Genomic DNA, 16,600 nt, shown 5'->3' on the forward strand with positions numbered 1-16,600 from the left:
AAAGACTACATCAAACTTCAGTGTCTACTTTGGCATCGTTTCTATGGCAGGATGCCCTTCCTTATGCCTACCATTTTACTGAGTGTACTAGGTGCATTTTTTGTGACTCCCAACATTAATGAGGTCACAAAGAAACTCACAAGGCAAAGGAAAAGAAACCACTCAACTTCATAGGGTTGTAGTAGAGGAGGTGACATGCAAAGTGTTGAGAGACTAAAGTATGATAGATAGACAGGCACAGGTGTCTCGCTATAGAAATACATGGCTACCCCATCCCAGCTATTATATATGAGTGGGTAGGAGTAGTTGGAAAGAAGATAAAGGTATTTATGAGGTGAAAGCATACTCTCAAGGTACAAGAAAGTGAATACATGAAAGAATATGGACTGAGTATGGGAAAGTGAGTGGATAAGTTCATAGGAGTTGTGAGAGGTGGATGGCAGATGGTTAGAGATGGGGTAGAGATTGATGTAGTGAATGATGTACTAGAATGGAGATGTGAATGATGGTAAAAACAATATAGTGGTGATGATGGGGGGAATAAAAGGAATAACTTAAGAAGGAAGTGATACTAAGTGGCAGTACAGGAAGGATGGAGAGCAGCAATATAATAAACCTGCAGATAGATCAGAAAAAAGGATGATAATGTGCAAGGTGGGAGAGCTGGAGTGGGGAGAGATGTACAGGGACAGAGATGGCAGCATGTAGTGGTGACTATAATGAGTAGGAGCAAAGGTGTGTGTGTGTGTGTGTGTGGAGAGACATTGACAGCAAATATGAGAGAGTGTTGAGTATGATAGCAAATATGAGAGAGTGTTAAAGATGAAATATGGCATTCTATGATGAAGCTCAGTGGAGAGGGATAGATTACTGGAGACACAGAAAGGGGTGATCAGTAGAAAAATGAAGTGTGAAGGGATGATATTGAGGATGAGGGATAGATATTAAAGGAAGTGGTTCCAGACAGGGAAGAAACAACTAGTACAAAGGGAAAGAAATATATATAAATTCTGCTGTCATGATTACAGCAGTTGAATAGTATTATTATTAGAGGAGTGATAATGAGATTGGTGTTAAGATGATGTGAGGTGGGGAAAGCTTGTTTGGGACAGACTGGGTGCAGAGCAGGGCCCAGTGCATGATTAGACATAAACATATTGCTTTTATGACCTCACTATCACTGTGATAGACAGGTTTTATTAAGCACAGTAAAATGCCAATCATCTTGGTCACTTGTCATCTCCAATATGAGGCTCAACATCTTGAGATCAGCCCTCACTATTTCATCCCATGCTTTGCTGGGTTACTTTCTTCAGCAAGTTCCATCCGCTTTAAGCAATCAACATTTTTTTTTATACAGCTTTTCATCATCCATATTACATTGCATGGTCATATCAGTGTAATCTCTCTTGTACACTACATGTGATTCTTCTCATGCTCATTTTTCTCTCAACACATTTGCACCTTATCATACATGTATATTGATGTTGCACTGCCATCAAAGCATACTAGCTTCTTTTCTTTCTAGCCTTTGCATGTACTCTGTATTTACAGCCCACATTTCATTAGTATGTAGCATTGCTGTTTGTACACAAGTGTCATTTTACATTCTGCATTTTACCCTGAGGGAAAGGCCTTTTGTTACCAACAGTGACGATAACTCACCAAACTTTCTCTAGCTGGTTTATATTCTAGTAACTATACTTTCAGAACATACTCCTCCACTGCTAATTAGGTCACCTAAGTAGAAAAAAAAAACTACCTATACTCCTAAGGGATCTCGAGTATTTGAGAGAATCTGTTTCACTTCTTTTTATTGCTCTGGCACACCTGTCACATATGAAGTCTACTTTCTCTGTTAAGCTTCCTGTGATTCCACTGTACCACTTGTGTGTCTATAGTTTGCATTGTACATATCAAGCAGGGCCATTTTCTTCAATAGTCCTGTTTTCCTGCTTGCTAGAAGTTTGGATTCTGCTCCATTAACTTGAAAACCCTTTGATTCCGGGTTTCGCTACCCCACCTGGAATTTCTTTTCTAGTTCTATTCCAGATTCTGCTTTACAAACGAGGTCACCAGCATATGATAGTTGCTACACCAGTCATTGTGTATGGCCCCTTCCTGTACAACCTGATTTACATGATTAACTAGGATATATTTTACTCTGCCAGATATTTTAAACATCTCAGTGATGAATCAGGAGCATTCCCTGCCTTTATATTCTTAATTGCTTTATCTTTCATTCTGCTGTCAACTAAAATAGCTAGTTCCTTTATTTGGTTCATGTTGGGAAAACCCTCTTCCTCTCATACATTCTCCATCCATATTTAGTAATCATTCATAGTAGTACTTCCATTCCATGTCCCTTTCTTTTTAGAATCACTAAGTGCAAGTGTACCTTTATCCATATGCACATATTTCTTACCTTCCTCTCATTTTTCTCTGATACAGTTTTACAACCCAGAACACCTTACACATCTGATCTTCATGCTGTAGAACATTGGTAAATCTCTTCTTTTTGCAGTGTAAACCTGACACCTAGCTTCTCTTCTGGCTACCTGGTATAATTTTCTGCTGCCTCCATTTTTGCCAGTCTTTTCACTTTTTTACCTCAGTCTCCTTCACTGTTCCACAACCACCACCACATCACCATCAGTTTAGTTAGGACTTATCACCAACCATAAATTTAGTCTGTGGCCCTCAATAGGTTGTCCCATAGGAGCTTCCAGTTGTCTTCTATATGTGTCTATCTCAATTTCTTTTTGTCAAATGCTTCCATTAGAATATCTTGAAATTTCTAACTGTGCTGGATTTTGAAGCTTCCATATCTTTTTTCTAGAGACTGGGTTTTGTCTGTCGGTCCTTCTCGCTCTGAAGTCACAAACCACTAACTAATATTTGGTTGTACATTCTTCACCCACAAAGGACTTTGCAATTCACAAGAGTCTGTCTATCTTGTTTCCTAGTGAGAATGTAGTCAATCTGGTTCGTGTGCCCATCAGATTGATAGGTGATCAGGTGGCTGGCTTGCTAGTTTTCTGAAGTTAATATTGCAGATCAAGAAATCATTGCATCATAGAATTCCAGCAGGCTTTGTCCCTTTGCATTACTAGAACTAAAGCTGTAACCTCCATGTTTGCCCTAAAATTGACCAGGATGCTGCCTAACATGTCTATTGAAGTCATCAGTCACAATAATAATGTTATCATTTGTCATTGAGGTAATCTGCAAATGGGCCTTTATAAAATTAATCCTTCTGTTAATACAGTCAAGATTGTGTTCATGCACACTTTCCACCGTGGATTAGATAATGCTGACCACATCCAAATAATCGATAAGGAAAAATTAAATAAATGAAGCAAAACCAAGAAAATGTTTCTTTTTAAAAATGTATTTTTATTGAGATCATCAGTTTGTTTGTACAAATGGTATTTAGTAGGTGGAATGATATTGAAAAGTAATCTTTAATGCTGGGTGACAATGGTTTAGTTGTACGTGTCAATGCAGTCCCTGAGACAGCAGAAACAGCCAAAATTAGAATGATAGAAATGATGCAAAGTCATGCCACACTTAACCCATTACCATTTTCTCACACAGCCAGCATAGAAAAAGCAGACTTAGAATCAAAATTAGGAAGTTGTATTACAAAAGCTAAAATATAAAAACAAAGACTAGAAAAAAATATTTACTCAAATTGTACAAAATATATTGAGCTTTCATATAGTGGGTAACCCAATGTAACTCAGTTACCAAACTAGGCTAAACAAGTCCTCCTTGAAAGGAACAAGAAGTCTTTAAGATAGCTTAAATGCCAGATATGAAAACATGGGATATGTAGACAAAGAATAATTTTCTGTAAGAATCAGTATGAAAATATAACAAGATATTTCCAGGAACTTTTATACAACACTTAAGGTGGATGACTTAATATAGTCAGATGGAAGATTCCTTAGATTTTAGGATGGATGGCTAAATATCCAATGGAAATTCAGCTTTGAGAAATTTGTAAATGTATAAACATTGTTATACATTGTAAACAGGCACTGCCTTAAATTAGGAGGAGGAGGACTTCAAATGCAGTCATTTTTGTGAAATCATTTTAAGCAGATTTTTTTTTTTAAATGGAAGTTTTCTAAAATAACTTTTTTTAAATTTTTCCATACACATTTTTAAAAGAGCATTTACACAGTTGCAACTGAGAATTCAGAAATATTCTATCTTTCTGAAGAATAAAACTAGTTTGACGACAACTGTGTATTGTGTTATTGTAAGGAATGGAAGAGCCAAATTGTACTAAATTACTAGCCAGAGAGATTCATTAAAAAAAAAATGTGTATTACATCTTTTTGTAACTCACAACCTTAAACAGAATGCATTCATAAAAAGATAGTACGATTTCAGTAAAGTACAAAACTCTAAAGAATTTTCTTTCCATTTTAAGAATAAATTCTTTTACTTATAGACATTTTTTCTGGATTATTATTCCCACATTTTTCATTATCTAGTAGAAGTTTGAATGAATAGTAGGCTTTGTCACACATATTCAGTTCTCCAGGTTTTTATGCATTTAATATAATTAACAGGAATACTAATGACAGCTGAGAATCTGCCAAGAAATACTTCAGCCAATTCTTTCTCCCCAGAACTGCAGTTCTCACTTTTTCTCTACAGGCATCAACATGTAGAAGTTCAAACAAAACATCACCTACATCAACCACATTATCTGGAAATGGTAGAGGGGTCTATGGCTGTTGTAATCTTCCTTGGACTTTAAAAAAATCATGGTGCTAATTTATGTTTTCGTATTAATGTAGCTCTATATAAACAAAATTTATTCATATATCATCTATTACTTCTGATTACCAACTTTTAGAATCTATAATGAAAAATTTACTTCAATAATTTCATTTAATTTTCTAATCCTTCCACTTCCTGAAGGCCTCTGGAGGGATTTTCTGAATCAATGAAACACCACTATTTAAAAATGAAGACTATATTCAATAATACTGATTGTGATTAGACACTAAGCTAGTTTGTCTAAAAGCAGGTTTTATAACCAATTGAATCAATTCCAATATAATATCAATACTTATTTAAAAATCATGGACAGATAAAAGGCTGAGCCATCCTGCACAGTATTTGAAAACAGGGGGCCCCAAAAAGAAATTACTAAAATTAGTTCTAGTCTAGCACTCTAAGGTTTCTGCCAATCCTAGTAATGTACAAAACAGTAAAAATAATCCAAAATGAAACAACTATATTATAATAAAGTTATCCTTTGAAGTCTAGGGATTATCTGTAGGAAGCAGAATTAAGGATTCCTCTTCTGGTTTTCTCTCCATATTGTTTCTTTCCAACATATGTAGGTTGGAATTAAAGAATACATAATCTTAATTGTATCAAGTAATTTCTATTTTCAATTACAATGCCTTCACATTATACAAATCTTAATTTTTTATATGTCCCATTAGCCCTTTATTTTAAAAAGAACTGAAATACTCGATCCCAATTTGTTTATATTGTTAACATGAAGGCTAAGTGCTTTAAGTTATCTGCAATCTAATTTTTCCATAGGTTTTTCTTTTTTTTTTTTAGTGTCTCTACTATGTAGCAAGTGACTAATATTTTATCAAGTGAATAGTATTTTACCACTCAATTCTTACTAAGATTATCTCTATATGATTATTATATCACAAATCTACTGCGACAAAAGGAGTATCTCAATGATTTTAATTTCCTAAATTTCATTTAATCAATCCATTTTCTGGCTCACATTTGAAGATCCATCATAACATTTTCATCTCACTTTTTTCAAAAAGATATAATCGATCATACAGCTTCCCTTTTAAAAATTTGAAATATTTTGGCGTTTGGATTCTGATTGAAGTCATCAATCAAGAATGAATGCAAAGGGCCTATGTGAACTATGTCTCCCTCTGTATTTATTCTCTGTAAAGATTATTACTCCTAAACATCAGACTATTCTGTATTGGACACAGCTTTATGATGAAGTTTGAAAGCTTGATTTAACATACAAGAGTAAATGGATGCATCTGAATTGAGAGCTTTTCCCCAGCCTGCCTGGACTAGCACATCTCATCCAGGGATATAATTTAGAGTAAGCCCAAGCTTAACCATACCTTACACATAGCTGATCTTGATCATGCTTTTACGCACAACATAGCAATAATTTAGAATACAATATGCTATATTCTTCATATAGACTTGGCAATACTATCAATTGAAAGCAACTTTAACATTAGTAATTGGCTTAATTATTAATATTACATGAATTTTTTCTTTCTTTTTTTTCCTCCCCAAATATAAATATCAGTTGAATTTCCTAATTTCACAGGAAATTTAGTTTTAAGTGCATTTACACTAATTGGCTTTTGTTCATTTCTAGAATGTATGTGTATGTGTTACTGCACACACACATACACACACACACACATCTCTCGTTGCTTTAGGTGTTGTGTGTTTGTGTGTGATCATGAAAGAGACAGAGATTGCTAACGTATTAAGGTATGACAAAGCTGTCAAATAACAACATTATAAGATTCCAAGATGGTTATGTATTGTCATCTTGAGACTTAGACATTTACCAATGTTTTGGCATTTAAATTCCCCACCCAAAATTTGACTGAGAATGGACAACGATTCAATATGGCAGGCTAGTAAGAGTATTCCTTGGAGTTATGCCTACAAGAGACCAAAATCTTCATTTGGCCAATTTGATGAGGAAGTAATTTGATATTTCAGAGAGCTCAAAAGCCTTGTTCCACAGGTTGGTGAGAATGGTTACATGTTGACCAAGTATTCTGGAGTGGTGATGGTGGAGCTGGTGGCATAGACATTTCTGTTAAAGGCAGAACAAAAAAAATTGAAAATTATTTTAATGAAATAAAAAACAGTTTAGTCATTTAAATAAATTACACACACCTAATGAAATAAAAAATGTAAAATTTGCTTCTCTCAGCAGATTCATTTTATTTAACCAAATCTAAAATCTTTGAAGAAAGATTAATACTCAGTTCAGTACACTTCTTGGACACATTGTCATTATTGCATCCTGGGACCACCAAGTGTTTTAGTTCTTACAGCATACACCCTCATCCAGGCAACCCTGACCTAGACTGATCAAGCTTAGGCCTGTGTCTGAGAGGAATTCCATTGAACATATTGTTCATTGTTTTTCAACAAGAACCATTTAGATACTTTCTCAGCAGCTTCTATGTTATTATTGATGGCTCTTCTGCTGCTCATTCCTATATTGTCTAGAGTTCCACTGGCCTCACTCAGAATACAACCTGTGAACCCTGCCAAACTCTACTGCCAAACACCTCCACTTATTCTTGTGGCAGTCCTTCACTAATGCTTGGTACTCAGTTCCCTTTCTCCCTTGTGCCTCCTCCACCCTTCCTTGCTAGGGCACTGTTAACTCCAACAGAAGTTTTGGCATAGAAATTAAGGAAAGAAATAAACAAAAAATAAAGCTAATCTTGCATTTTGATTAGCACTGGGCATAAATTTTCTTTTAATCAATTGGACCAGAAATTAAACTCCTTAAATGAAGTCAAATGAGACAAATTTAAAATCCTGGTTGAAGCCAGTTTATGTATGCAGATAATAGCCTAGCCATAAGGACATAGAAAATCAAATCATTAGTAGCCTTGTGTGAATGTAAGGAACCTAGATGAAGTAAAATAGGTTAATTACCTTGAGATGGTTGTTGATCAATACTTTGCTTCTCTTGTTGCTTTAGGTATTGTGGGCACAACCTAAACGCACAATAAAAGACAAAGAGCATGACAACAATTGATGCAAACCAAATGAGGAATTTATAAGGACTCATAGATTCAATGAATTCTTTTGGAATGCACTGTCTGCTTTCTAGAATATAATCAGGATTACATTCGAAGCAATCAGTATTCCTTCCTCCTTTGCATTTATTGCATGCTGGGTGACACTTGCGACACGTAGCGACTGTTTTATTTGAATTGCCATTATGTGATGAAACAATTTCAACGTAACCGTAATACTGTACTGGGCAGGTGGCAACACATTTGCTACCCAACTTATAGAACCCCACACGACATTCTGAAAAGAAACAGCAAAAAATTAATATAACTGAAGTATTCATAATAATATGCATGTATAAATTTAATTGGAGCACAACTTTTAAAACAAATATACTAAGATTTCAAATGAATTTTTCATAAGGTAGTAAGTTATAAATGAGAAGTTATTAGATAGTAATAAAACTGTAAAGTCTACATCATATTTTTACTCAATGCTAGAAATTATTAACAATATGGAAAAATTAGTCACATCTTGCTAGATTTGTAAATGTAATATTGTAATAGAATAGAATAAAATTATGTAGCAATGATAAAATTTGTAAAAATAAATACAGTTGATAATAAATGTAATAACCAACACAGAGGTTTGTCGTGCAAAATAAAAAAAATAAAAAAATTAAAGCTATTTAAGGGCAGTATTATACATGCTTATTGAATATAGTCAAAACATGCTTTAGTAATATAGATGTTTAGGTTTTACAAGTAGTGTTTCAAATATTAATATAATGGAAAAGATGAACTTGACGAAATATTTATTAAGGTTTATAAGAATTTGTTATAATATTCTTAAAAAAAAAAGAAAAGAAAAAACGGAATGAACTCATAAATCCCACTGACTAACAGAAGAAGAAAATTGGAGGAAACTACTGAAGAACTTTATTTATTGTAAGCAGTATAGTAGAGTGATAAGCTTTTAACAGAGGAGTCTGCAATCAGATAAAAATTCATTTCTCCTAAAGTTGAAAAAACTATAGGGAAAGGCAAGGCACAAATCTCATTAGATTTTAACTCTTCTGATATTAATCTGCTTGAAACTGCCCCTAGTTCTATTATACAAATCCTCTTTTTAAAGTCATCTATATTAAAGCATTCAATCAAAATTTGTTGTTAAGGTTGATAATGACAAAGTTGTTTTACTATATTTTTCAGTATTTTCAAAATTAATCGAAACAAAAGCCATATAATTTCAACAGAAATATGGTAACAAGAGGGTTAGTAGATCACAAACAATTATAAAAAAATGATTGGTATGATAAATGACTTGATATTTCTGTGTAGTTGTTAGTATGTATAATATGGGATAGAGACCTTAATACAAACTATGGAGAGAGTTATAATTGCTGAATTAATACAGCTCTCCCTGTGGGAAGAGAGCTGTGTGTGTGCGTCAAGCTAATCCATTCCATATGTACCGTTTTCTGTTATTTGTTAGTTTTAATGTTCTATTTTCAATGTTCGATTTGACTATATATATATTTGTGTGTGTGTATTACATATAATGTACACATATATATACACACATTAGGTGCAGGCATAGTTGTGTGGTTAAGAAGTTCACTTCTTGGCACCTTGGGCAAAAGTCTTCTGCTACAGTCCAAAGCCTTGGTTTTGGTAGACAGAAACTGAAAGAAGCCTTTCATGTATGTGTGTGTACATGTATATATGTGCATGTGTGTTTATGTCTCCTTTCCCTGATACCTTGTGATAGTTGTAAAGGCACATCATCATCATATGAATAATGTCCTTTGTTTCTAATCTTTTTTTAAAAATCATGTCCAGGTACAGAGAAACATTACCTTACTTGAAAACAAGTGGTATGTTTCACAAGACCATACTAAGAATCACTGTTATCCATTAGCTTTTGGTAGATCCTCAATTTTGTGCTGTGTGCCCACCAATAATAATTGAGTAGTCTTTGTCTGCTACTAGGATGTGGAAACCTCCAAGATATAACAAGCAGTGGCCAGTAAAGCCTTCACTGCTTTGAGCAGTTATAACAGAAACAGGTACACTATGTCCATAGATCTTCTCTTTGGTCTTATGCTCACACCATGAGATATTTTGATATCTCACTGGTGTATACTTGGTGTACATATGATCAAGCAGTGTTGAGGTTTCTTGTTTATAGTCCAGGTTTGAACTTCATGAGAGGACTACTTTCTATAGGAAGTTTTCTTTTGACTATCAGCAACATAGGACCTAAGGTCCATGAAGCCACTAAGCTCCTTAAGTTGTGTGCTATTGTTGACACTTAAGTTCTGATTTCAGGTGCATCCATTTCCAGTCTACCATGAAAAACATGTCTTTCCATGCTTCAAAGATTCTTCCACATTAATTAGCAGTTATGAGACTAAATTTATAATACTGTATAAATAATACACCCACTCTATTACCTGAGTAGGTGTATTATGCTTGCTTTTTTGCTGACTAATGAAAAGTATAGGGCAACACTAGTGTACACATACAACATATATATTCATTATGTCAAAGTTGACAGTCTGCTCTGAACTTCACCCTTAGTTTTTCATTTCACACACTTGTACTCCATCATTTATGCACGTCTAGTTTAGCATGCTAACTTCATTCCTTTCTAGTATTTGTATGCCCTCTGTACTCAGAGTCCATTTCTGTCTACCATGTAACATTTGTTGTTCTTAGACAAACATCATACAGTCTATTGTTCACCTTGAGAGAGTAAAATTGTGTTATCAACAGAAATAATAGCTCCCTGAACTATCTCCAGCTTCTTATTCTAGAAACTATACTTTCAAAACATTCTCCTCTATAGCAGAAATATCTACTACCTCTAGGTAATCCCTTGGGCATTCACAAAAATTTATTTCATATGTGCTGTTAGTATTTCTTGTGCATCTACCACATATAAAATCTGCTTTTTCTGTAAGCCTGCCTATGAATCCACTGCACTCCTTGTGTGTCTATAGTTTACAATGGGTAGACTATATGGAATTTCTACTTACTCTTCTCAGCATACTGAGCAAGGTCATTTCCCTGTCTGTTTTTTTCTTGCTAATACTTAAGTCTTTGCTAAGCAAACTCTGAGGCCCTTTGATTTCACTCCTAGAATTTTCCTTCTAACTGTACTACATATTCAGCTGTAAGAATAAGGTCATCAACATATAGGCATTACCATATATGTGTGTTATACATACACACACAATAAAAATATTACCTACAGGTCTAGAAATAGGCAAGTTTTGTTTCGACCACCTTTTCTAGGTCTTTTGTGATTATCAGGTGAGCAGTGCTATTCCTGGAAAGGACTACTCAGTCAACTCAAGTAGCTGAACAACAGCCTTCATGCAGGCTTGCAATTAACATATTTCCAGTTGGTCAAGCCTGTATATTTCACAGCTCCTTATTACCACAAAACTTTTTCCATAGTGTTTTCCAAGAAATTCCTCAGTATCAAATTATTTAAAGTGAGTAAAGAATGTACAGAGCTGCACTCACTTTTTAGATTTAATAACTTTTTCCTCTGGTAGCTCAGTACTGGCTGGGAAGACTAGGAGTGGAATGATCCCCAGAGTATGCTTTGGTTTATCGCTTGACCAAAATAAGATTATTATTAATCTCTGTTATCGTGAGTACAATTTCTTCTGACAATCGACACTAAATGTGTGTGTGAGTGTGTGGGCTTACACACATACACAATTTTGTTTTTTGAAGGAAAAGCATACTGTCAAGTTTCTGAAAAAAAAAAATCGCAAGAGAAAAAGATATTGTAAACTATGTGGTAGTGTCTCAACATGGCTACAACCTGGTGGGTGGAGTTAGTAAAAGGTAGCTGTTTTGGAAGAGTGTATAAGGAACTTACAAGGGTTCAATAAGATTAGTATAGAACAAAAGTAATAACAAATGGAATATGCTAAGGTCAACAAGTCAAGCTGAAGAACATATTACATAAACTAAATAAACCTATGTTTCTAAATAGACTTAAGACTGATTCTAAATTAAGAAGAAACCATAGCCCTGCACTTTCTTATTTCTAAGATAATTTCCTTCTTGAAATACAATAGTTATAATACCAATGGCTATATTAAGCCTATTTTGTGAATCTTCTAAAAAAATTTAACTATTTCATATGAAATAATATTTCTATAGCACGTTAAAGTACACTGTATTTTAGTGCATTTCTGTTTAACTTGATTCTGTATGCTAACTATTTTAAATCCTTTCAAAGACTAGCCTTCTTAATTTTCTTATGAACATAACAAAAATTATTAGAAATATTTTTTGGGCCCCCAAAATATTTTTATACAACATTTCACAAAAATTTCAGACTTCAAATCATAAAAATTCATCTTCTACAATATAATAAATTCATAAATTATAATAAAGAATTCTTAAATGGTAAAAAAAAAAAAAAAAAAAATCAGTCACAGTAAATATAAATATTCACAATCTAAAATAACTGGCTAGTCACTGATAAAAATTTAGCACATGAATTCTGTAATTTCTTTTTCATCAATTCAAAATGCTAAAAAAATTTCAAAGCAAAAAATATTTTTTTTCATTTTAAAATCCATTTGTGAAATGAGATTAGCAACAATATAAAAATGAATAAAATTCCCAGAACTATGAAGAACTGACTAGAATGTTAGAAATAACCAATACAGTTATGATGTTTAACAATTGTTTTTAGACTCATTGTATGTTACATTCTAATTGAATAATCTGCAAGTACATGTTTGTTTATTAACTCAATCTATAACATTATAAAAATATCAAAAATACATTCTAAAGATAAATATATCTTAATCTTTTCACAATTAAGAAAGCTTCAAATAAACAATAATTCACATTTAAGATGTGATTGTACAAGTCACTAAGAGAGATGAAGAAGGGGATGAGAGAAGAAGTGAAGATATTAACATGAAATTGTGATTATAGTAACTGACACTTGAGTAGTATCTATAATACTGACCACGGTCATAAACAAAAAGCAGACACCTAGTTTCACAAAAGTTAATAACCAACAGGTACTACTGTATATAAATAGAACATGATAACTTTGGTTCTTCTAATAAGATTAATGATACCTGATTGGTAATTAATAATCACCATAATGTGGTACTATTTATTTTTTATATAAAAAGAAAACTCTTTGTAATTGGCACTGAATTACAGGAGGAAACAGAGGTAGTAAAACAACGATGTTAAATGGAATATCATGCACTAAGAAGCATTTCCTATAGGAAATCTATTAAACTATAACTGAGACACAGGGAAAATGGGGGGCAGGGGGACATGCTGCTTGGAAGATAACAAACATTACTATCTGGTGGGGGTTTGGTTTACTTGAATTAATAGTAACAATAGTAGTAATAGGCACATGCTGCACCAGCACGCATCATAGCACATAGATAAGTAGTCCAGCCACACTCACCCTGGTGATGTCTGCAAGCTTCTCAGTATGGAAAATGCACAGACACTAGAGCTGGTTATTGGATGAATGGCCATCTGACTGGCTGGCTGATGTCAATTTGGAAAGGAATTATTGAGTAGCAGCACTTATTTGGAAGTTGTCTAACAGACACCAAACCACTACAGTTGCTTCAGACATTGGTCCATGGCAACAAACTGCATTCTGTAAGAAGTCACTACTTAGACAGAGTTTAATCATAGTAACAATATCACAGTGATTTGAACTCATTGCATCAAACAATATATTAACTTAAATAAAGGAAACAAATAATTGAATTTGAGAGGTGGTGGTAGTGGGGGGGGAATTAAAATGAAAATATAAGCCAGAGCAGAAGCAGATATATACAAACAGAAAAAAAAAGAAGAAAAATGAACAGCCTAGTGCAGGAGCTAAGGGTATGGCATGTGGAAGAGCTGGGAAAGCTATTATTGAATGATAGATAGACTGCTGGTGTATTGAGTGAAACTCCAACAGAGATTATCTAAAAGTCTAGAATATATTTCAATTGATGGAACAATCTCTGTGAATAAGAAATGGATACAGAAAATTTACATCTAAAGGAAAAAATTACAAACCTAATAATTCTATCTATTATAGGCACAAGGCCTGAAACTTTGCGGGAGGGGGCTAGTTGATTATGTCATCCCCAGTGCTCAACTGGTACTTATTTCATTGATCTCAAAAGGATGAAAGGCACAGTTGATCTCAGCAGAATTTTAACTCAGAACATAAAGACAGATGAAATGCTACTAAAGATTTTGTTCACATGCTAACGATTCTGCCAGCTGGCAACCAATTACAAATCTAATAATGAGTTTTGTCTGTTGACAGGAAATTAGCAACTATGACAAGTAAAAATTATCTTTTAATTTCTCATATTAGACTGAAATCAATCACCTGATAAGAATTTGAATTATCAGGACAACCTGGGGTGATTAGTTTACAGTATACAATAAATAAAGGTGCTATAAAAATTAAGTGAGAATAGCAAGAAAGTTATTTAAAAGAGTAGAGTGAATTTTGTGTGAAAGAGTATTTTTCTTTTAATTATAAATAAAGGCGTATTGAATATTGAAGGGAAACAACTCGATATTTCTGGTGTATCTGTGCACGATAATTAAAAGCTGTTTACTTTTGTTAAAAATTTGTATAGTCTATATTTTGCAATAGATGCATTGTCAATTAACAACAATAGATGTGTGTAACAGGTTTCAGAGACTTCTGTCTGGCTAAATTCCACAAGAGTAGTAATAATACATAACTCAATGTAGCAAAATTAAATTAAAATAACACAGCAAAATAAAGACTCATTGAATTATAATTGGCAGTTAATGACTAAAGCAAATAAAACAAAAAAATAAGCAAAACAAATATAGAAACTATAAATAAGTTGAAAAATAGCAAAAGTGTTTAATGAGAAAATGAATGTTTAGGAAAAAATTGAAGTTTTGAAACATTTTAATAAGGATTAAAAATATACTGAAAATATTACCAAGATAAAAATATTGAGTGATCAAAATTTAATTAAATAAAATGATTTTGTAAGTTAAAAAACAAAACAAACTGAATTAGAAAAATAACACATTTGTAGTAAGAAGTTCAGCTTTAGTTAATATGAAAGAAAACTGGACAAAAAAGTGCAAATGTATTTAGAATTTAGGAAAATAACAGAACATTGGAATATATATATCATTGATATGAAATTTCCAGCTCTTTTAGATATTATTTATACTGCAGCAATATTTCTAAAGACAAAATATTATTACAACAATATATATCTAAAAAAAAAAAAATAATAATTTACCAGTTCATGTTTTATGAATCACTGAAAATCAATGAAACAAATATTAAACAGTTAAAGAAAAAAAAAAGACAAGTATCATTATATGCCATAGGATTTACACCAAACCAGTTTAGTTTACATTTTCTATGTTGTAAGTAAGTATATCTTTTGTAAATATGCACCCTGAAATCTTCAAACAATAATTTATTCTGACCACAAATAAAACCAGTTGTACTTTAAATAGTTTATTTATGTCATATCTCTAGTTGAACATCTATTAACCTTTTTGATATCAAACCATCTGGTTCTGTGATACAAAACCACCTGTTTAAAATGTTTGTTTAAATTAAAACTGCCCTTTATTACTTTAATGGCAAATTCTTGATAATTTTCAAAAGTAATTCAAAATCATAGACAGTATATTTTATTAGAAACATTGTAATGAAAGGACATACCAGCAATTATTATGAGTCAGATGATGAACAAATTTCAAATGAAAACAGTGTGATGCTGCTGATGAATAAACATTGTATCTAATAATATTTTACAAACACGATTATTAACAAATAATTTGGTGTTGAAAACAAGAATATTAGCAAATAAGCTGGTATTCAAAACTAAAAATTAACCTTAAATTCGAGGTTTTCGTAAAATACTAAATATGATATTTGGATCTTGATCATTATCATCATTGTTTAACATCCACTCTTCTGAGCTTGCATAGGTCAGATAGAATTCCCTGAAGTAGATTTTCTGCAGTTGGTTGCTCTTTCTGTTGCCAACACTCTCTTGTCTCTAAGTAAGGTAATATTTATACCCTAATCCTTTGAATATGAACAGTACAATGGCAAGATATATTTTCATGGAAGATGGACTGGCTCCTGTGCAAGGTGGTACGTAAAAAACACCATTTTGAGCGTGGCCATTGCCAGTACCACATGACTGGCCCTCGTGCAGGTGGCACGTAAAAGCACCCACTACACTCTCAGAGTGGTTGACGTTAGGAAGGGCATCCAGCTGTAGAAACTCTGCCAAATCAGATTGGAGCCTAGTTCAGCCATCCGGTTCACCAGTCCTCAGTCAAATCGTCCAACCCATGCTAGCATGGAAAGCGGACGTTAAACGATGATGATGATGATGATGATTGCAGATGAAAAACACTGCTTGTATGACAGTGATGTTTGTTAATTATTGCATGATGTCAAGACGAACATACACACAATATAAGTTTCCACTATAAATCAGTAGTTTAAATTATACACTGGGCATGAGTTCAAATTGGGACGCATTTTTTTAAGCCTCAAAAATTGTCATATATTCGTAATATATATGAAAATAGTTCGTTATTCAGAGAATATAATTTTTACTAACCATATGAATTTAGAGAACCAGTAATAAATTTTCATTTCTAAAATGTTAAGCAGATAAAAGAGAAACTGGATCGTATAATACTCCATTACAGGTAATTTCCCTAAGTTCTGATACTTATTCATGAGAACTAGGTGAAGC

The 16,600-nt window shown here is 33.2% G+C and overlaps 1 protein-coding gene across 1 annotated transcript in view; it reads right to left on the bottom strand.

Annotated features, from left to right (window-relative positions):
- Positions 1–3,375: 3,375 nt before the first annotated feature.
- The window catches only part of LOC106882877 (uncharacterized), a 30,950-nt gene continuing 17,725 nt past the window's right edge, over positions 3,376–16,600 (bottom strand). The window contains exons 2-3 of the mRNA XM_089351154.1: positions 7,720–8,100; positions 3,376–6,859 (exon numbers count right to left, since the gene is read on the bottom strand). Coding sequence (XP_089207280.1) covers positions 6,768–6,859; positions 7,720–8,100 — 473 coding nt within the window. The 3' untranslated portion in view covers positions 3,376–6,767. The remainder of the gene's footprint in view (positions 6,860–7,719; positions 8,101–16,600) is intronic.

The sequence above is a fragment of the Octopus bimaculoides genome, chromosome 4, assembly GCF_046866305.1.
Source record: "Octopus bimaculoides isolate indiv1 chromosome 4, ASM4686630v1, whole genome shotgun sequence".
In the NCBI taxonomy this organism is placed as follows: domain Eukaryota; kingdom Metazoa; phylum Mollusca; class Cephalopoda; order Octopoda; family Octopodidae; genus Octopus; species Octopus bimaculoides.